At 40.3% G+C, this 22,624-nt stretch overlaps 1 protein-coding gene across 1 annotated transcript in view; it reads left to right on the top strand.

The window, feature by feature from the left end:
- pola1 (polymerase (DNA directed), alpha 1) overlaps positions 1-22,624 on the top strand; it is a 66,536-nt gene that overhangs the window by 22,211 nt on the left and 21,701 nt on the right. Inside the window, exons 27-35 of the mRNA XM_042510657.1 lie at positions 2,885-2,917; positions 3,931-4,023; positions 4,130-4,335; positions 4,485-4,617; positions 5,505-5,636; positions 6,324-6,498; positions 7,147-7,328; positions 11,568-11,699; positions 20,981-21,097. Coding sequence (XP_042366591.1) covers positions 2,885-2,917; positions 3,931-4,023; positions 4,130-4,335; positions 4,485-4,617; positions 5,505-5,636; positions 6,324-6,498; positions 7,147-7,328; positions 11,568-11,699; positions 20,981-21,097 — 1,203 coding nt within the window. The remainder of the gene's footprint in view (positions 1-2,884; positions 2,918-3,930; positions 4,024-4,129; positions 4,336-4,484; positions 4,618-5,504; positions 5,637-6,323; positions 6,499-7,146; positions 7,329-11,567; positions 11,700-20,980; positions 21,098-22,624) is intronic.

Genomic DNA, 22,624 nt, shown 5'->3' with positions numbered 1-22,624 from the left:
CAAATCGATGACCTTTTATATACCAAAAAATCAAAGGTCAACTTCACTGTGACAGTATAATGTTATGCAAAAACACTTTTCTGGCCTTTACTTAATATCATATGACAAGAACAGTAGGGGAGACGTCTGGTAGGATACTGAATTGATGACTGTGATTTTGGGTGTCCACCTTGAAGCTGCTGATTGGGTAGATTTTCTGTGCTGCTGTGGGGAGAGGCATGTTAGGCATCCATGTTTTCACAGACATGGATATAAACTATAAGAGAAACGTGACGGGTGAGTGGAGGCATACATCTATAGGGCGGTAATTCTAGTTTATATATGATGCCGTGTTAAAAGACCCAATATTAACAAACTATTTGCTTACTGTCAACAAGTGTTTTGAGCGGCATTTATAATATTGTTGATCCATATAAGCGGTTGATCATTTTACTGTGAAATGCGATTTTTCCACATCTGGAAAATGATCCTGGCAGCAATCGCCTTTAACTTTTGTTGTGGCAATCCTTAAGGTAAACCATACGAATACAGTGTCATCTACACCGAATATGTGCTTAAAATGATTTGATTTTCCACACTGCAGCACATTGCTGGACAATGTTTTAGCAAAAGTTCTTTTCAGTGGACGCCACTACTTTTTCTTTTTTTTTTTCACCTCAAGCAATCACATCCAGTTGAATGGGACCACTTTAGATCAGCCAATGCAATGGACCCACACAAATGAATAAAAGTGCTATTGAATGTCTGAACACAGCAAGGCTACATTAGTTTTTCAAGGGGAATGTTTCAATTCAATGAGCAGGACTACTTTGTGGCAGTAAATGATATACAGCATTTTCCATCATCATCAATCAATGTCATACCGTACCTGTCTCTGCAAGATGTGCGATTGCTAGTTTGTGTGGTTACTTATCCATAAATTAATTCTCAATTTAATCGAATCTTAGTTTCTAGAAATTTCACTACAATAGTATAGTATGATAAAACATTTATTCACCCACCCATATTTTAATCCTTAATGCAGATTAAATGGCTCATAACATTCTCAATACTTGTTAAAGGGAATTTTGGTTGTTAAGGTACTCCAAGACCTGCTATTTGCATTTGTAGGACAGTTGTATACTTGTTGTACTCTGTTATACTTCTGATGGCCTTATGCCTTATACATGAAATCTCTGTTTTTTTGTGGGGAAAAAACCTCCCCCTCAAAACAAGAAAAAGCCCCTCAAAATGGTTCGCTCCCTGCTCAGCCAGACCCAGACAAAAGTGCTTTGATGCATTATATTTTCTTTGTAATGAGTCAGATACGTTCCGCCATTTAAGCCAAAATTTCACCGTTTTAGAAACACACTTTGTCGTGTCACAAGATGCAGCTTAAGCTCCTCACTCCTCAGTGGCATTTGTTTAGGGACAGAAGAACATCCTGTTCAGTGTCTATGTCTAGATTGTCCCACTGTGACATTTACTGTACTACATCTGCAACCTTTGTGTTAGTAGCCTGTTTCACTGAAGACACCAGCCATTCTTAGTTGGAGTGTTTGATACACTTCAACTTTTGGTCAAAATTATGTTGAAATGAGTAGAATCTTTCATGTGCATGTCTAAATTCGTCTCAGTCCTTAACGTTTTATTTTATATTTCTCAACAATGATCATTTCTTCAGCTTCTTTCTGTATGTTAAATAACCTGCTCTACACAAACTAAATGCAGCTCTGAGTCACATTTTTAACTTGGAAGAAAAAGAGCATTTTCATTCATGACTCGAAGGCTTTTATACCACAAACAATGCGTAATGTTTTGCTTTTAGAGGTATTGAAAATGTCTTAAAAACCATAGTTTTGCTCTGAAGATGTATCTGCCTGTTCGCTCAATCTGAATTTGAGACTTTCTGCGTGCTCTCCTCTTTGTGTCCTAAATTAGCGTGAGACAGGCTAGTCATTTTGTCTGCATTAAAGCTCAGCAGCACAAATCAGTTTGTATGTGCTTAGGCCAAGATTTCTGTGTGTGCATGAGTGTGTGTGTGTGTGTGTGTGTGTGTGTGTGTGTGTGTGTGTGTGTGTTTCTGGTGAGACCTTGACCTTGACTGCAGTCCCTAATGGAGGAGGCTGTTCTGTGAATGACTCAAACTCCCCCCGCCACACACTGGTATGTAGCAGCCCATAAAGCATGCTTAAGTCCCACTCTGGTTTCAGGGAGTGGAACACCCCCCCGGTCCTGCCGCGGCCCGACCCCGCCCCTTCCTCACACTCTGAAATAGCCACGTCCTTGTCCCCACACGGAGCACAGTGTGAGTCTGGGTGTGTATATATGCGGCTGTGGTTGATTGAGGAGCAGATTGCTGGTGACAGGTCACACTGCGTTCCATCCCTCCGACCCCCCAGATTAGCCACCCGGAGCCCCCACCCTGCCCTCCCCTCCTCTGGGCCCCCACCTGTTGGGATCCCTCCGCTGCTCAGTTCTCTCCCTCTTGCAAACACACAGTGGACAACCTGCGTTAACAGAATTCTCTTATTTGTCCGTCACTCACTCTGCGGGTGATAAAGGCCATTATGAGTCATTAAGGTGTGCGTGTGTGTTTCAGTGTGTGTTGCACGGCTGGGATGTGTGTGGGTTGAAAAGACGCCTGTCACAGCACGCTCTCATAATTGCCCTCTTAGCCAATTATCCCCCATTTAAAAGCAAGTCACCTGCTCTACTCCAGTGTCCACACAAATGCACACACACACACACACATGAATACATAACAGAGAAGCTTAATATTTAATCCTTGTTTTTTCCTGAGTGATTTGTTTGTTTACTGTGATGAAATGGCGTACGAGTAGTAGAGCTTTTTGTTGTTTGTATCAGTCTCCATTCATGCTGTCGTGTCTGCTTTCTCCTCCAGATTCTGATGCACACCAAAGACATGGTTCAGAAGGTGGGTTATTAACAAACTAATAATACAAAATTAGTCAAGGAAAACGTACAATAAGAAGATATGACTTTAAATCCGCATCAGTTTCACAGTTACCTAAATAATAGTGAATGTAATGATAAAAAATGTTTGCAGTATATCGGTGCATGATACTTTTTTTGGTGCTGGATCACGTCTGGTATGCATATCCTGATTATTAAGAGGTAAAAATTCTTATTTAAAATTAGACTTTATTGATGCCTGGGTGGAAATATGCATCTTACAGGAGCACAGAGAAGGGCTATAAGGAGGATAATAAAAAGGATGAAGACCAATTTGAATGAAAGAAAGTAAAGAAAAAAATCAGTAGTAGAAAAAAAAGAATTCAAAATTAGACAGTCCCTTAAGGATTTCACAGGCTCTTTTTGGGATGGTTGTGGCCTGAGATGCCTGATTTCACGGCAGCTTTTCACAAAAAAATTTGTGATGCATGTCGTCACGATCAGCTGCTGCTGCCATTTGACGCTGAAGGACTGTCTCCATGAGTCGTTCTCCTCTTGCCCTCTCTGCCCAGTTAGCCAAGCTAACACAGCAGCACGGGCAACTGTCCGACATGTTTAGCGGTCCCAACAACTTGACTCTGATATTGAAATGGCCCGTGGTCCATCAAACATGTTAATAACTGTTGCAGTGATTTGACAAAATGCAGAATCCATAGGGATTAGCTGGTTTGTAGAAATGAGGCAACACCCTGCAGGGACTGGTTAAAGAGTTGACATTAAAACACCTTGGACTGTGTATGTGAATTCATCAAATATTTCTGCATAAGTAGTCCAGTAGTACAGCTAATGATGTGCAAGTTTATTATAAGCCTATATCAATTAATAAAAAGTTCTGATTAGATATTGAGATAGATTTTGTGCTGTAAGAGAAAGTAATTTGACTTATTTTAAAACATTTGGTTTATGAACATATTGTCTTTCCTTGCTTATATACTTTTCATTTCATACTTGTCATTTTTGTCTTGTGCGACACAGATGAATCTGGAAGTCATCTATGGAGATACGGACTCCATTATGATCAATACCAATAGCAAGTCGTTGGAGGAAGTCTTCAAACTTGGCAATAAGGTGTGTTTTGTCTCTGTGTTCACCCAGCAGTAGAGAGGTTGTGTGTTCTCTTCTTTTTTTCTTTAAGAATTGACATTTTCATTGAATATTTGTTTGTTGTTCCCAGGTGAAGGCAGAAGTAAATAAGCTCTACAAACTGCTGGAGATCGACATTGACGGTGTGTTTAAGTCACTTTTATTGCTAAAGAAGAAGAAGTACGCTGCCTTGGTGGTGGAGAACCACGGGGAGGGACGATACAGTGTCAAGCAGGAGCTCAAAGGATTGGACATTGTCCGCAGAGATTGGTGTGACCTGGCCAAGGAATGTGGCAAGTACGTTAGATAAACCAAGCAAAGATGTGACTGGAAGCTACATATCAGGCATCGCAGTGGGACCTAAAATATATTCATTGATCTTTTAAAAACTGTGGAAGTACTTGTTAGTTATGATAAAATGTGTTTGCTCTCCTCTGTTCTTGCAGCTACGTGATCGGTCAAATCTTGTCTGATCAGAGTCGTGACGTCATTGTGGAAAACATCCAGAAACATCTGGTGGAGGTGGGAGAGAAAGTGGCAGCTGGAACCATACCACTCAACCAGTATGAGATACACAAGGTGAGGACATGGCTGTGTGTGTGTGTATGTGCATTTCTGCACCAGATTAGCAAAGCCTTAAAGGTATACTATGCAGGAATTTCCTAAAAAACAATATATAGACTCCTGCAGAAGTAATCCCGCTGAGTTATCACTTAGGACCCACTAGAGGTGTGTGGCTTCGTATTTATCTGCAGAGACTCTGCCTTCTGCTTTCTTAGTTTTTCTTACTTTCTTGTGTTTTGGACATTGTGTATCCCCCAGCCGATAACGGCGCACATGTGAGGTCTTTCATTTATTACATTTTTTTTTAATAGAAGAAAGTGATCTGGTAAAACGCATCCAAGAGGAAGCTGCAAAAATCAGACCAAGTGGCTTAAAATACTAATAGTCCAGCTGATGCAGAAGACACAGCCGATACAAAAAATGAGTTACATTATTATTCTTATTTTATTCTCATTTTATTTCTGTATATTTATCATCCAACATCCACAACCTAACCTTCATGTTCTTTGTTTCACCCAAAGCTGAACCCCCAAAAATAAGTAAAGACAAAATACCACACTTTTTTTTCTTCACCTGCTTGGTATTTGCAGGTACCTGACCCGATGCAGGACTGTAATGTAAGCACTAGTAGTGTAGAGAAGAGATGCCAAGTTTTAATGTTGTGTTTAAACCATAACCAACAATTCCTGCATAGTATACCTTTATGTAAGCTGTGTTGTATGCGTCCTCTTGGCAACCAGCAATTTAAATGTACTACGTACAGCGTGTAAAGTGGGGAAACAGGCAGTGACAAACCAGCACACTTATGTGAGGCTCTGGAAGATGTTTGTCTCTATTTGGTTTATTCTTTTGTATTTTGCCATTACCTGTCTGTTCATTGCTGCTGTCACTCTTTGGTCCAGGCTCTGACTAAAGATCCTCAGGACTATCCAGACAAAAAGAGCCTCCCTCATGTCCATGTGGCTCTATGGATCAACTCCCAGGGTGGTCGTCGGGTCAAAGCTGGAGATACAGTCTCTTACATCATCTGCAAGGTGTGTGTAAAGAAGAGAAAGAGGAATATTATCTCTTGATACACTGGTCAACTAGTTCTTTTGTAATCATTAAAATCCCAGAATGCAATGAACACCATAGATAGGTACCCAGGGTTCCCGCAGATCCTTAACAAATCTTAAAAGGCATTGAATTCATTAATCCAAAAATAAGCTCTAAATCAGTATTAAAATGATTGAAATTAATCTTTAAAAAACTCCTAAAAATGTTCAGACATGCGATGTAGGATTTTATGAATCATTTTTTTCTGACGTTGCTTCGTAAAATCTCAAAACAATTGGTAACATTTATTTTTTGTTAAATAATTTGAATAAATTCCTCTTCTTAAACTTGTTATGATGGGAATCCAAGCAGTTGAAAACCTAAAAGATACTTTTATGATTATTTAATATATTCATTGTCTTCCATGGGTTTTACTCAAAAAAGGTTGTTTTTTTACTGGACTTTTTTTTACTAAACATTTGGGCAAAATAAAATTGTCCTTCAGTTTTGGTTATCAGAAAATTAGTCTCAAAATACATTCCAAGTGGCATTAAAAAAGTCTGAAAAGGTCTTAAATCTAACTTGCCCTGATACCAATATAAGAATATCCAAAGATAGACTTTTGGGATACACTAAAAGTACAAGCAACCGTTCACACCACTTCATGTCTTTTCTTTCTCCCCAAGGACGGCTCCACGCTTGCAGCCAGTCAGAGAGCCTACGCTCTGGAGCAGCTCCAGAAGCAGGAGGGTCTCAGTCTGGACACTCAGTACTACCTCGCCCAGCAGGTCCACCCTGTGGTGTCCCGCATCTGTGACCCCATTGAGGGCATCGACGGAGTGCTCATCGCCACGTGGCTTGGTAAGTTAACGACAGGTTTTAGAAGACAGTGCAAGACTTCAGTCTTTAAGAGTGGATGGCCCAACATCACGGTGGTGTTCAAGTATGATTTGAGGGATTTCAGGTTTCGTTAAGCCTTTAAAATACAAGCAGTTACAGAAATTAATAAAAAAAAAAAAAATTCAAATGTTAATGTGGAATGTTTTTAATTGGTGTTGTTGACATCAACTTGCATAATGCGACTTATTGTAATTAAACGACTCATTTGCAGTTTACAGATACACTGTTTTATAAATAAACACTGTAAACACTGGCCATACGGTATTTGTGGGATGCGGCTTATTTTGAGTGATAGTACTAATCTCTCTTTATGCATGTGTTAGTGTTAGTCATAATTCCTGTTTTATAGTCTGTTGACAGCTGAGGCAGCCAAACATAGAAAAGCTGTCACACCTAATATCACAACAGCTTAATAAAAGTACAAAATAGATGTTTTATTGTTGTCTAATAGTCATAAAATTAAGATGTTTAGAGGGAAATTTCCAGAATATTTGGCCTGCTCTGTCCCGTTTCTGTGTTAACATTTCTTATTGATTAGTGTAATGAAGAGAATGTGACAGGATAAAACGATCTGTGGCGTCAACTAGAATTGTTTTGTGTCCACACCAGGTCTGGACCCGGGTCAGTTTCGGGCTCACCAGCAGTACCAGAGGGAGGAGGAGGCTGATGGCATGCTGGGAGCTCCGGTCCAGCTGACTGACGAGGAGCGCTACAAAGACTGCGAGAGGTTCACCTTCACCTGCCCTCAGTGTGGCACTGACAACATCTACGACAGCGTCTTTGAAGGAGCTGTGAGTTGAAGTCAATATGCACACAATGTTCGCTTCCATGAGAGTCCCCTCTCTTGATCTTCTGCTGTTCTTTTACTTGTTTTTCTGTGGCCGTAGAGAATAAAGGGGCAGATATTTTTTTCCACAGTGGATGCATTACACTTCAGCACATTGTGGCTTAATCAAAATGTTAGATTTTCAATGAGTAATCTATGAACCAATACATGTTAAATCTTGCAAATTATGCTTTTCACACCCATATTGCCCTGTAGATGGGCGTGATGTAAACACAGCACAAAGCCCCTCTCGGGGCTACTACACTGATGCAGATAGTATCAGTGGAATTTCAATAGAAAAAAAACATTTCTTTTTATGGATACATACAAATTTTATTTTGAAAAATCAAATGTTGTTTTTTTTCTTTTTTAATTAACAAGCTTATTATCTCAGATTTCTGAGAAAAGTTTTCACAAAAGAAATAAATTCTTCACTCGTAGCTCATCAATAGTATTTAGTCAAAACATTTGGCCAGTCCTTGTAGTAATTTGTCTAAAAACTAGTTCTTGGGCTAATTATTTGATGTTAGTAAGACACCTAAATTTTAGTCTCTGGAAACACTTTTTCTTGAAGAGAAATAAAAAAATGTGTGATCCTCTGTCTAAGAATCTTTGGATCTTAGGGCATCGACCGTGGCCAGGTTATCACGTACACCGAGATAAAAGAATGCAGCCTTGTCCAATACAAAGAGGGTCTCTGTTATTTATCCTATAGTAATGATATGAATGTGGTTGACAAAATAATGGGAACATCTGTCTGCATAATAGATACAACTCAGCATTGCCACGCAGTTGAATCAGCACCTCAATAAGCAAAACTGAGCATTATGACCTATATGAAGAGAGGATTTATAGCAGCACTGTTGTATTAGACTGCACTATTTTAGGCCAGGTAAACCTGATCTAAACCTGTCACAATAGCCAAAGGAGACCAAGTTATGCCGTCTTGTTCTTGTGTGCTGCACAAAAAAAACCAAAGAGATACTTAAGAGCTTTTATCACCATGGTGTGTCTCACTGGATTAATCAGCAGAGACACGGATAAAGAGTCTGAAAGTGGAAGAATGGTTTTTCTGAAGGCATTTCAGTCGAACTTCCTGTGAGGGATTCATGCTTTAGTCATCCTCCATATTGTGTCTCTGTCTGTATTTTTAGACAGCTGCTTGGCTCCAATACGGACTCTGTTTTCATTGGCATAGTTTGGACTCCACAACTTGAAAAGCCTTTCCTTAACCCCTGCTGCTCTATGGACACACACACACACACACACACACACACACACACACACACTGATCTCCGTCCGTGTGTGGGGGTGTGTTTGTGTGTGTGTGTGTGTGTGTGTGTGTGTGTGTGTGTGTGTGTGTGTTTTATCAGCTTCTAATGAGGAGCAGGGCATGCAGCTTTTCCTTGTCTGAGAAACACTAATAAAACTGACAACCCTTCTTCCTCTGCTGGCGGAGAGAACTCGCATTAAATTAAAAAAGGAGTATTATACACAACCTCCATAAAAAGTTGATCATTACACATTTCAGCAGATATGCTGATATGTTTTACTGAGACTAGCACAGGAATCATGCCAGAAAAGCTTTGTTAGACTCAGCTTTAGTTCATCATATACTTGTGCACATTCAGAGAAAAAAAGAGGACCTCCTATTTCCTACTCTGATGTGGTCCTGAAACGTTGGTTGGAATATTTCCAAACTTACACTAAACGACTAGGATTTGTCTGATTACTGGTGTTAATTGTCTAGCATGCGTCAGAGGCTGGTATGCACGCACACACAGAGAAACTGATAAGACACTAAGTTAATTAGGGTGGTGAACATGGTCTAACAGCTCAGTGAGAGGGGAGGACAGATGGGCCTTGACTCCACCGCTGACACGGAGCCAGAGATGTTCGGAGGAGGCGGTGATAGATGATGGAGGACAGACAGGGGAGGAAAGTTGTTTTGGGGTGGGGTGGGGGGGTAGCTGGGGATGAAAAGGTTATGTGTGGGAGGAGAAGAAGCTGGATAGAGCTGCAGGGATTTCCTTGAGTTAACTTTTAATCAAGTTTTAGGTTAAGACGTGGATAAATACTATCTGGGTAAATGTTTTGTGCCTCAGTGCAGGTGACAGCCGTGTCCTGAGGCGCGACGTTTTCAGCTTGTCCATCCATCCGTCCCCTTCTAGTGAACGCTGTATCTCAAGAACTAATGGAATTTCTTCAAATTTGGCCCAGATGTTTATTTGGACTCTGTGATTAACTGATTCGATTTTGGTGGTCAAAGGTCAAGGTCACTGTGACCCCGTCAGTCCCATGCTTAGTAACGCAGTTTCTCAAGAAGGCCTTTTGGCACAAACGTCCCATTGGACTCAAGAATTAACTGATTCGAATTTGGTGGTCAAAGGTTAAAGATCAAGGTCACTGTGGTCTCTCAATTTATGCTTATGGCCAAAAAGTCAAAGATCAACTTGTGGCATACCAGTTTCAAGGTATTCCGTGGTATATAAATCGACATTTGCTTATCTATAGAAAAGAAAAAACAATACAACTGGGTGAAGAATTTCATCTTTGTTGTTGCTGTTTTCAAAAGGGTAATAAAACGTTTGTGTAACCAAACAAAGAAAAAAGCTTTTTTTAAATTTTAAATTCCTTTTGAGGTCCATTGTAACTGATAATAATATATCCGTAATACAGTGACACCATGAAACCACAGTATTTTTTTGGATGGTTACTGTGAAAGTTTCATATTGTTGCAACCCTAATTGTGACATCATAATGTTCTACAAAAACACTTTCTGGCCGTTATTAAATGTCATACATCAGAAACAGAAGGGAGGACATTTGGTCAGATACTGAATTGATGTGTGCGACGCGTCCATGTTTTCACAGTCATGGATGTAAACTGTTGTTTTACGGGTTTACAGAAGGCTATTTGAAGTGCAGACTTTCAGTTAGAAAAATGACAGATGTTTGGGTTTTAGACAAAACTGATGAATGTTGAAAGAAACAATTCTTGAATCGCAATATTTTAACATTTCACACAAGTCTCACATAAACACAAGACCGAAACAACTCTGGGTGTTTCATGTTTTCATTTAACTGTGCAGCCGTAAATTAACTGGCAAGGGAGCGTTGTATAATTTTTATGGATACAACTCATTTGGGAGGAAGAAGCCTGTTATCAAAATGAAGTTTGGAATGAAACAAGTGAGATAAAAGAGTAGGAGTAGAGAAGAAGGGAGGCTGCTTTCATCCACAGCAGACAGGAAAGAAAAAACACATGAAGAAGAGGAGGAGATGGAGGGGGTTAATGTAGCTGCATATTAAGGGGGAGTTGATTGACTTGAACTGGCAGAAAATCTGGTAGTTTTTTTCCAAAAGGGAATGATGTAGGCAAACAAGAAAACTGTGTGTGGCTGGGTGGGGGGGTGTCACATGCATACTTGTGTGCCATTGACTTCCCCGCAGAAACCTTTTTTTTTTTCTTTTTTGCTGCTGTCAAAGCGACAGTTAAATGGAGTTGAGGTTTAAAGGAGCGAGTGTTTAAAGCTGTTATATTTAGTGTAATTGTTATGTACTGTGGCTACTTTTTTCATTGCATTCATTCAACTATAAACCTTGCTGTCAAGTGGAAAATTCAGGGGTATTGAGGTCATGTTGACCTGTTTTCTTCTGGCCATAATAAAGTTAAAATTTCCTGGACTTCAAGCCCTCACACCTTCCACACTTGTGACATGTCCTCTACGCAGGTTTAAGGGTAATGGTCGGGTTGCTATGTTACCTAACTTCTTATCTGTGAAGAATCCCTGTGCACACATATAGTATATTTATTCAAAAGGCTACAATTATGAAATCTGGTGGGAGTGATATTAAAGTTATTGCTGTGAGCGTGTTGTAAATGCCGCCCCCTAATAGCTATTGCGCCTACGGACTCCATTATTTGAAATTTAGGATGCAGTCACATTTTCCAGGCCTGAAAAAGGCATGCAATTATTGAATCATGAAATATTTTGGGAAAGTCGTGGAATTTTGTCGAGTGTGATGACATTTTTATCATCTTTGGACGACCTTATAGAGATGTGAAAAGACCACTGAGAGATGCAAACAGGCCATAAAGAGTCACAAAACGACCACAATGAGAAGAGTTTTTTCTTGATGGCTACAGCTGATATTGTGTGTATTTGAATTAATCTGTTGTTACACATTTCCTCTTTTTCAGGGATTAAAGTTGGAGCCCAGCTTGCTGCGATGCTGTCACATCCCCTGTGGGAGTCGCCCCATCGACTACGCTGTCAACATCAGCAACAAACTGCTACTTGACATCCGCCGTCACATCAAGAAATACTACTCTGTGAGTATTTCTCTGTTTGTGTGCCAGTTTGCGAGCGTGACTGAGGTTTTGATGAATACTATGGATTCTTCCAATAAACCTCTACTTTGCACACACACTCAAAAACACAAGCACACACACATTCATGTATTTACTTCTTCACCACCTGCAGGGCCACAAATGGACTTCATTTAGTTTTCATTCAGTGTTTAATGCTGCAACTTGTTAGACTCGCACAGCTGTCCAGCCTGTTTTTCTTTTTTCTTTTTAAACCTTTTCCTCCAAAGGGAGTTGCTGTTAGTTCACCAATACAAATTTCTTCAAAACATATGCACCAGTTTATCTAAAATATTACACTAAATGTACATCTTGGTACTTCAAATGTTACCTTTTAAGTTCTATGCACTGCTGAGCATTGTGGTTGTTTGTGCACCACACACATGTTCCTGAATATGTGCTAGATATGAATAATGCTTTAGCTGACAAAATACAAGCTCAAGTGTTAAGAGAAACTCAGCTCTATGTAATGAAATAGTCAAAACTTGTAAAAATTGACCTTGCACTAAGTGTTCGTGAGAGGGTTAGACTGTATTTAACAATGTGGGATTCAACAGATGCTGTAATGATAAGAAAAGCCATCAGAAAGATTTTGGACGAGAGATGAAGGAAACCTCAGCAGGGCACCGAGCACATTATGCTACAAAATGAAAAGAGCAGCAGAGAGATTTGATGGAGCATGATCCATGAAAATACTTAAATGGCCATTCTTACTTTGAATACCAAGTTTAACTTGCGCTCTTTGCCAGTTTTTTAAGAAGATAAGGTGAAATTTAAATGATACATCTGGGAGAACTAGGTCATTGGAGAATCAGTAGGAACTAAAAATACAACAAATCACATGTATTTGACTTTTGAGATCAAGCGAATTTGGCTCAGTAAAACAGGGCTACTCTTGGCTGGAAAGAACACTCACTGTGTTGCAGTTAGACACATTTTGCCGTCTCAAAAGCACGCCAGGTGTGAAGGTATGGATCACTGGCTCTTTAGATCTGAAAATGTGAATAGCTTACAATGTAAAGATAGAAGACCATGAATCACGTATGAGTTCAGATGTGCGAATGTGCACAGCCACATGATCGAATACGTGCATGCATACAGAAATGTCATGAGATGATTAAATGTGCCCATGGTGTAATAATTTTTAGCTAAATTGTTAAGGAAATAAAACTATGACAAGTGCTAATCAGTTGCTGGAAAAAGACATTTTAGTTGGAGAAGTTGTCACCCGAAAAATAAGTTACAGTATTCATCAGTTATTAAAATGGTAGCACACTTTATCTTGTGTAGATTTTGGGCTAACTTTGCAGCCCTGAAATTTTAAACTGCTGCCATATAATTGCATTATGTTTTCGGGTTGTCCATGCCTCTGTCCGTCCATAATGTTCCGATGAATACGATATCACAAGAAGGACTTGAGGACATTTTTTCAAAGAATTTGTCTTTGCAGCAACATTTAAAGCCAACTGTCCTGGCTACAAATGAGTCTTAACTGGTTTGCAGAGGCAAAGAACTGCAAAGAGGTAGTTTTAGTTTTATGCCAAATATTAAGCCCCACCCCCCAAAAAAACAGTACAATGTTTCCCCTATAGTATTCAGCAGCAGCGTGCTGTAAGCTGTAGCAGTGAGTCCATGAATGAGGCAAGTGTCTGTGGTTAGTTCACGTGTGTGTAATAACTCCCTTTAGCCCGAGTAGAACAGGATGTGAAGCAAAACATGGAGCAGGGCAAACTGACACTGTACGCTGCCCCTGACGAGCAGCCTGAGAGTGAAGCAAACTGGATGCCTGTGTTGCCTTTGCGAAGCTCTCTCTCTCTCTCTCTTTCTTCTGGTAGCTTCTAACACCTTGGTCTTGAGTGAGTGGAATGCACTGTCTGTGAAAGTGTGTGTGTGTGTGTGTGTGTACGTGGGGCTAACTCTCCCACAGTGCTGAACAGAAATCAATTAGTTTGGTGAATGTGCGGGGAGCGAGTCCCCCTCAACCCCTTTGTCAGGATGTGTGAAACAGCTGCTACCACTGAATACTTACACCTCACACAGCAACTCACACTCTCACACACACAAACACACACACACACACACACACACACACACACACTACTGAGGCCGAACAGCAGCGGACACAGCACACACAGCAGGGCAATGAAGAGGGGTAATATTGTGTAATTAAGGATTCCTTTCAGGCCGAGGGAGAGTTCAAATAGAGCTGTTTGTCTGGCCAGATAGAGTGAAGGCTCTGCACCTCAGTGTGTGTGTGTGTGTGTGTGTGTGTGTGTGTGTGTGTGTGTTGTGTGTGTGTGTGTGTGTGTGTGTGTGTGTGTGTGTGTGTGTGTGTGTGTGTGTGTGTGTACGTGTGTACGTGTGTACACGAATATACGCCCATGTGTGTTGGCGTCCTAAGCTCAGACCAGAGACATTAATCATTAGTGAAATTACCTCCTGCCCCCCCCCCCCATCCCCACCATTATCAATAAACCAGCACCCTGAGAATGGGCAAACACTTGTTCGCTCTCTGTTACACATACACTGTCATAAACACACACACACACTCTGTTGTCATCCTTTCCTCCTCTCGTCCTGCTTTCTTTGGCAAAATGAGAGATTCGCTTGTTTCCTGAACCACCCAATTCTTCTTTTTCTTTTTTTTGTAACCCCTCCCATCTAACCACCGTTGCCATGGCATTTAACAAATTATTGCAATTACCCTCGTCATGCGGGTCGCCCTGGAAACGGGCTGAGGGGCAAGAGAAGAAAGAGGGAGGGAGAGAGAGAAAGGGTGAATGAAGACCAGAGAAGGTGATAATCCTGTTTTGAACAAAAGGTCAAATTGTTGAATAGAGAAGCTTTGATTAAGCGGAGGAGGTACAAAGTGGAACCGTTTGAGCTCTATTCAGTGTGTGTGTGTGTGTGTGTGTGTGTGTGTGTGTGTGTGTGTGTGTGTGTGTGTGAGAAAGAGAGAGAGAGAGAGAGACTGTGAGTGTATGTGTGTGTGTGTGGGAACAGAGAGTGCATGTTTGTGAAGTAGACCGATTTTAGGTCTATTCCCTTTAGAGCTAGAAGTGTTGACTGCTGAAGCACAAAAACTGTTAGAGCTCTTTCGTGTGTGTGTGTGTGTGTGTGTGTGTGTGTGTGTGTGTGTGTGTGTGTGTGTGTGTGTGTGTGTGTGTGTGTGTGTGTGTGTGGCAGGTGGATTCCTCTGCTTCAGGAGTCATGTCAGAGAGGCTTTTCCACAGTGTTAAGATTTAATAATAGATCTGAAATGATTTGTTAGTTAATAGTAGTTGGGGATTAAAAGAATACTTCACCCTCCAAATAACCATTTTTTATATCAATTACTCACCTTGTGTTATGCTGAATTCCTGAATTCCAGACAAAAACAGTAATTTTATGTGGCTGAACACAGAAGCTGCCGGTCTACCGTTTCCTCGGTCAGTTAGTTTGTTTGTGTTATTGTATGACTTTGGCGTTTTAAAGGGTTAGTTCAGATTCACCAAAGTCATACGACAACACAAACTAACTAACTGATCGAGGCAACGGTTGACCAGCAGTTCAAGTAGTAAGCGAAGTAAAATAACTTTTTTAGTCAATGGAGTCTGGCTTTGAAGAGAACATAGATAAGTTTGAGTTTCCTCGAGTTCTCTGTCGAAAAGTGCTGTTTGTTTGGGAAGAACTGAGCAGACAGCTGGATATATGAGACTTGGTTTATGCTGCACAAATTGTGTGAGAGTTTGAAAAAAGATGTTTTGATATAGTTTTGCTGTTAAATGTGGACCCCTGACTTAAACACTTGAAGAATTTCCTCGCTTTTTGCATCCTTCGTTCACCTGTAGACGTTCTAAAGTTTTTTCACAAATCCCGCGTAACACAGGGTGAGTAACTGATATACAAATAGACATTGTATATCAGACTTTAAGTAGTCCTTTAAAAAAAAAATCATTCTTGACCAAATGTGTCCCAACTGCAGTAATAAAGACGATCCTGAAGTATCAGACCACAGAAAGTAAGAATGTAACAGAACAGAGACGTTTGGCAAGAAACGAGTATCAAAAAAAAATCTAAACAGACAAAAGATGAGGCAGCAGATAGAGGGTATATTTCGTGGTGGGCCCTGTCGTGGCCTGGTCTTGCCTCTGTTTGGTTAAATTATGTGGAACTCATTTGACGTCTGCATTCAGTGTGTCAGGTATCCACTGCGGTAATTATGCAATTATGAGCCTTTATTCTCTTACGTCCGACTGTACACCCCCACCCTCGCACCGGCAAAATGCCTCAATTAGAGTTTTTTTTTCTCTCCTGCCTAGTCATTTCTCTGTGCTGCTCACATGGGTCCACTGCACTTAATCTAGCTGTATTTTTTATTTTTCTTGAGTGTGCTTGGATGGGTTTTGGGTCACAGTGCCAGAGCACAAGGGCATTGTGGGTAGCTGTTCCTCCTTTCAGCCCCCCCTCAGTCCTGGGCACTTGAGCCTTTGATGTGTCTTATTAAATCATTTTAATGCATGTGAATGGGAAACAATTAATATTTTTTTGCTTACACTGAATGCAGTGTGTGTGTCCATTTGTTCCTCTTTTGCGTCCCATGGGAACAGCAGTGTGTGCCGAGGCTTGTGTCACAAGAAACACACACACAAAAAAAATCGCAGATCAAACAAAATCACACTCATGCTGCTTATCTGCCACCTCCGCCAGTCATTGTCCCGCACATGTCTTTATCAGGGACAGCGAGGCAGTCTCATTTCCCATGATGCTCAGCTCTTTGAACAAGAGCGGCAGAGGTGTTTATGTAATTAGTCCTAGAGCTGGGGTTTGTGGGTAAAGCTGTGAACTCTGGGACTTTCTAATTGATTTGGGACATATGTGTGTGTTCGTGTGAACGTGTGTGTTTGGTTTTCATTTAGAAGAGATTTGCCGGTTGTGCAGATGTGTTGTGGTACAGCTGTGTGTGTGTGTGTGTGTGTGTGTGTGTGTGTGTGTGTGTGTGTGTGTGTGTGTGTGTGTGTGTGTGTGTGTGTGTGTGTGTGTGTAGACTGAAGCACCTCTTTTCCTCTCTAGTCTTACATGCCCTATTTTGTTGCATTATATACACACACACACAAAAAGACATTTACAGTGTAATGTGCACTTTATTAATTGATAATGTATGTGACTGATACACCTACTCCACACAATAATCCAGTTTTGCAAAGTGTTTTCACATTATTTTAAATAATTGTCTTGGTAGGATCTTTCTCGCTGCTCAGAGATTGTGGAAAAGGCTTTAATATTAAAATAAAAAATTGAGATTGTAGGTTGGAATTGCAACTTGTATATGTACAGCCTCTCTTGTCATACAGTTACTGTAATCCAGTCTAGCTGACACTCAATGTGCTATGCAATGATTTACAGAAACTGTAATAAATAACAGTTTTAATAATCAAATCTATATCTAAACAAATGGTCTGGAATCTAGATGAAGAAAAAAAAAAGTTTTTTTTTTTTTTTTCCCCCCCTTAGCAGCAGTTTGTTGAGTTTGAGTCACTTACTGAGGAACTGATCATGTGATTAATTTGTCAATCAGGGTGCACATTTTCCATGGGATGGCAGCCAGTTTCATGTCAGATTTGTTAGAAAAACAACACACTGAAATGAGAACGTTAACTGAAATGAGAACGTTAAACTTTCACTTTTACTGTTTCTGGCATTCTGCTGCTCGATCTATACTCTGCGCTCCAAGATTTTGGTGCTCTGATTAACAGAGTAGCCTTTATGTATATGTATTTACCAACAGCTCTCCGAATGAACAGCCCAACAGCATGGCGGACTGCCACAAACCCTGCTTCACGAGTACCAGCCATTGCTTCTTTGGTCATCTTGTTGGCTCAGTGTGGTTCACGACCTCTACTACATATTGAGTTTGTTGTGCCTAAGAATTAACCCTTTATCTCCACATAAGGAAACTCTTAATTTCCATGTAATTTAAGTATGTGATTAAAGTGTAAAAATGAGGCGAAATACTTCTAGAAAGTCCAGCTGCTGTTAATTAACTTATTGGAAAAGCTACATTGCTAAATAGGGGAACATGAATGCAACATATTAAAAAACATGGATGGAAACTTGCTGTTTTCTACAAAAGAAAAGCAAAAATTTATGGCAGTTACTCCAAACTTAAATCCAAACCTGCATTATAATCTAAAAACTTTAGCCAAGTTGGCAGTCCAGTTAGCGCAGTGACTGCTGTCCACTCTCATCCCCATCTGAGTTGACAAAGTGTCCAGATGTGTTAAGGTGGTAAGATCACATCTGCATACACTTCATGGGTTTAATTTGCACTCAATAGTTTTGATTTGTACCGCACATTTACAGAGAGAAGAGTTTCTGTAGATCGGTGTCAAAGCTTAAATACACCCAAAATTATTTCAACATTTTTTGTTAAAGAAACATCCAATTTATATCGTTTTATTTCTCTGTTTTTTATTTGCACCGTTTCTTTTATGAATCACTTTAAAGAGGAAATGGACAAAGTTAACCTCTCCCTCTGACCAGCTTCAGTTCGTTCTGGTCGGTCCTTGACATGACAGATTATCGAAGCTTTCTGCGCAGTGAAAAATAGTTTATGTACTGTAGAGTCAACTGTAAAGAAAAGAAATGTTTCTTTTTTAGCTGTTGCTGCTCAAAACTGATGAGGAGACTAGACAAAGCCGAACATAAAAATCAATGAGAGAAACAGTGTGTGCCTGTGTGTGTGAGGGGGATGTGGATAGAAAGACAGGTGGCAGCAGTTTTTGAGGGGGTTTATTTTGAGTGAATAGAAGGAAGGAAGGATAGCTAGATGGGGGGAAAGAGGCAAAGGCGTTGATGGCGGTGGGTCTTATGCTCTGTCATTAGTTGGGCATTAACCCCCTCCCCTTTAAACCCCCTTAGTAATGACAGGGCATAAGAAGCAGAGGGGGTGGAGGGGTCTATAAGAATACGCAGAGATTGAGAGGGTTAGACCACAGCACCTGCCCAGGGTCACTACCTCACCCCAGGGGGTCCTAACTACTGCCGTTTTGGCTGTCCACCGCTCTGCCTGTCTTGACAAGTACTCACAGAGCAGGACCCCGACACACGGCAGCTGAGGATACATTCAAATGTAAAGAGAGCGAGAGCAGGGTGGGATGTGAAGTCAGATGTAAACCTCAGTTCTGCTCCCTCTTTATTTGCCTGTCTCTTGGTTTTATTTTACAACCCCTCGTTTTCTTCCTCCGACTACTTTTCTTGTCAGTTGTGTTGTGCCGAATTAGAGCCGCTAAATTGAAGCAACAATTTTCAGCAAAATGTCCTCATTACCAGAAACAGTTTTTAAAGTGGCTCAAGGCAACAAAAGTTTTTTTTTTTTTTTTTTTTTTTTGGTCAATTTTTAAGAACACCTTTTATCAACAAAATAAATGGCAACACAAGCACATTTATAAACAAGTAATCACGTAGGGTAGTTAAATGTTTTTTTTCTGTTGTGATATTTTCATCAGGGATTCCTTTGGACATGAGAAAGCTAGAATTTAAAGTAATTTGGAAGCAGTGTTGCAGTAGCAGAAAGTCACACAGTTTGATGAATGCTCAAAAAATCATTAGGGGTGAAACGGTACCCAGAAGTCACGGTTTGGTTCATACCTCAATTTAGGATTCATAGTGAGTTCGGTACAGCAGGAAAAAAAATGTTTCTTTTCATTTATCTTGAACAGACTGTAGTGCATGTTTCAAGGACAGATAAAATCCTCCTGCGGGAGACTGAGGCAGCATTTTGCCCACTGGCAACTTCGGGGGAAAAAAGTCATTATAGAATAATGAACACACACACTTCTGTATTACACAGTAGTAACATTAAACAAGCACTTCCCTAAAAGGCAACAGGTCACTTTAAAACAGAAAAGCATATGATATGAAATTAAAAACATTAAATAAAAAGAATAATACAGATAATAAACATTGAGCATTAGAAGTGTCACGTGTGCCCCACCTTGGCTTATATGCCAATGTAAATGCCTTCAGTAATTGTATTACCTTGATCAACTTTTGTGTCTAAAGACCGCTTAAAGCAGCATTTTGTCTGTTTTCATCACATAGCCTACAACGGTTAAGCAATGCCGATACCCCAACTTTGTTCACGACTCTCTCCAGTGCTGTTGTAGCTGAACGGAAACCTGCAGGTGGATTGTTTAGCTGCATTGTTTAATTTGTCCTCAACAATAGTGACTGACTCATGCTACAGCTAAAAGTTTACGGGCAAAATTTGCACTTGTGAACTTTGGTTCCACATCATGTGCACCAGTTTTATTCTGCATGTACTGAACCATGACCACGTACCGTGAAGGCTCAGTATGAATGCAAGAACCATTAGAGCACTAAAAATCCTACGATGGCAATTAACAAATAGGTCAATTCAGCAGTGCCTTTTTAACTTACTGTACTTTAATGATATTCTGGTTTTCCGTATTTAGTTTTGTCTTCGAAGCAGTCACAATCTCATGGAAACCAGACTGATCATTGAAAAGCTGGAAAAAACCTGTCCAGAAAAAGTCATGAAATTAGTAAAAAAAAAAAAAAAAAAAATCATTAAAAGCTTTGGAAAAGTCATGATATTATGTTGCATATAATGACATTGTTGCAGTAGTCCGGGCATTGATTGCGGGCATAGCTTTTCATACAATGTAACATAACGGCATATTTATTTTCTGTAGTCAGTAGTTGCAGTAGTTAAATCGAGAGACGTGTCAAGTAAGGCAACTTAACTCAAACAACAAATTTGCTGCTTACAACAAATGGAAAACTTTTAGGTTTTCATTTTCCATGATTATTACTGACCAAGCCTTCCCCTTTAAAATGGGTGTTGTATATATACGTAACCCATTTTTTATATACGGTAAGTCTCTCCTGTGTTTGTGTGTGTGGAAAAGTACTGTAACCGCCTGGCAAGCGCCGCAGATGCAGTGAAGTGCGTGCTTTACCAAATTGGAAATTCCATTTTAGGTCCTTGAAAACTTACAAAAAAGTTTTGAAATCTTGTCCATGAAAATGTGTGGGAACCCTGTACTTTCCCTTAGTCCAAGATAGCATTTTAAGATGTCTTGATTTATTGGACTAACAATCCAAAAACCCAAAATACTCAGTACTAAGATATAAAAGCAGTTGCCAAACAATTCTCTTGCAGACCAATGGTTGCAGCTCTGCTAAAGTTTGGAAGTTTCACAGTTACTGGAGTTGTAACATGTGTGATGCATCTCTTTTAGGGCTGGTTGGTGTGTGAGGACCAGGCCTGCCAGAACAGGACCAGACGACTGCCAATCGCCTTCTCACGCCACGGACCCATCTGCCCTGCCTGCACCAGGGCAACTCTCAGACCTGAGGTAACACAAACGTCAGAAGTCACTCTTAATACACAAGAGTATGCATTCACCTATTTGGTTAGAGAAATACAAACACCAGAGCGGGGGAAACAAACACACACAGTGAGCCTGAGTTTGAGATGACTGCACACACCTTGCTGCATTCTGTACGTTTTGTCCAGATGATGGTGCTATGGAGCTGAAGTCTCTCCTCACATATGTTCTGTACATCTTTACTCATAAGTATCACATTTCAACATATATATAGATATATATACACACGCACACACACAATGATAAAAGTAATCTTCTCTTTGTCTGCAGCCTCTGTTTGTCGTGTGACGGTATGTCTGCAGCTCTTGTAGCCGCCTTATGAACACTTTGTTAGCTTGACCACTGGATTTAAGAGAAACACTCTCCCTTTCAATTTGAGCATGACGGTTGAATCAATTTTTTTGTCCTCTTTTTCTCAGTCCAATTCTTACCATTCCTGCCTCAAGCCATGCCTTAACTCCCTCTTGTCAATTTGTTGTTTTTTTTTTTATCTTGCGTGCTCTGCTCCCATCTTCCCCTTCTGGCTGCTTTGCTGTGTCTGGCTCTGTGGCGACAGGTTGTAAACCAGAAGGCCAATTTCTGCTGTCACTGTAGCCACTTAGGCGGCCATTGCTGTGCCTGAAGGCCGTGGCACTTTAAACTGCGGGCTGAATAAAACATTTAACTCTCTGTGCTCACTCATGCACCCTTTCTCTGCCTTAAAACCTGTAGCCTCTCTTCATTTTACCTGTTCCTCAACCACTCTGTCTGATCTCTGCACTCTCTCACAGCATATTTCTGTTATGTACTTCTGTGGAGGACAAATGAGGATAACCTACAAACAGCTTAATCAGCAAAGTTTGCATGGTATTTGCTAATTTTTTCAAGTTCATTATTTGTTTGTAAACCTTTGGATATTTTGAACTGACCCATCAGATAGATTCCTTGTGTTTTATGAGTGTGAATGAGGTTTTGGTACACGTCTGGGTACCTTTAAGGCTACCAGCCAAATTACATTGGTACAACCGAGTTCTGATTCACGTTAAATCATTAGGTGTCAAATTTTGGTACGTGAGACTGGGTTACAGAGTGACCTAGAGTATAGAGTGAGAGATTACGTCACCCCTATAGCTTGTTTGAGTCACAGAGTCAGGGCCATGGTGAGCCGAAAGTGATTGCAAGTGTAGTTACATTTTTTTTATAAACTCAACACAGACAACAGTCATGGCAGTATTTGTAATCAAAAGATAAAAGCTGGACACTCACAAGCTAAACTTCACCTGAAGCATTTATTTACGCTTCAAGTCTTTTTATCAACAGTGCAGGTGTGAACATGAGGTTGATGCCCAATAAAACTACTTTCCTAGATTACTACACTTAACCGCTTCTTCAGAAATGAACGTGACAGTGTTCCCCCACTACGCCCTGTCACTCTAAAATGTTCTAAATAAATGATAAAATGTTTTACATAAATAGTAATGTTGAAAATGAGAATTTTAGACTTAGTTTTTTTTT

This window comes from Plectropomus leopardus, chromosome 21, assembly GCF_008729295.1.
Source record: "Plectropomus leopardus isolate mb chromosome 21, YSFRI_Pleo_2.0, whole genome shotgun sequence".
Classification (NCBI taxonomy): Eukaryota; Metazoa; Chordata; class Actinopteri; order Perciformes; family Serranidae; genus Plectropomus; species Plectropomus leopardus.
Note: the sequence above shows the minus strand (reverse complement) of the source record. Positions and strands in the feature narration are given on the sequence as shown.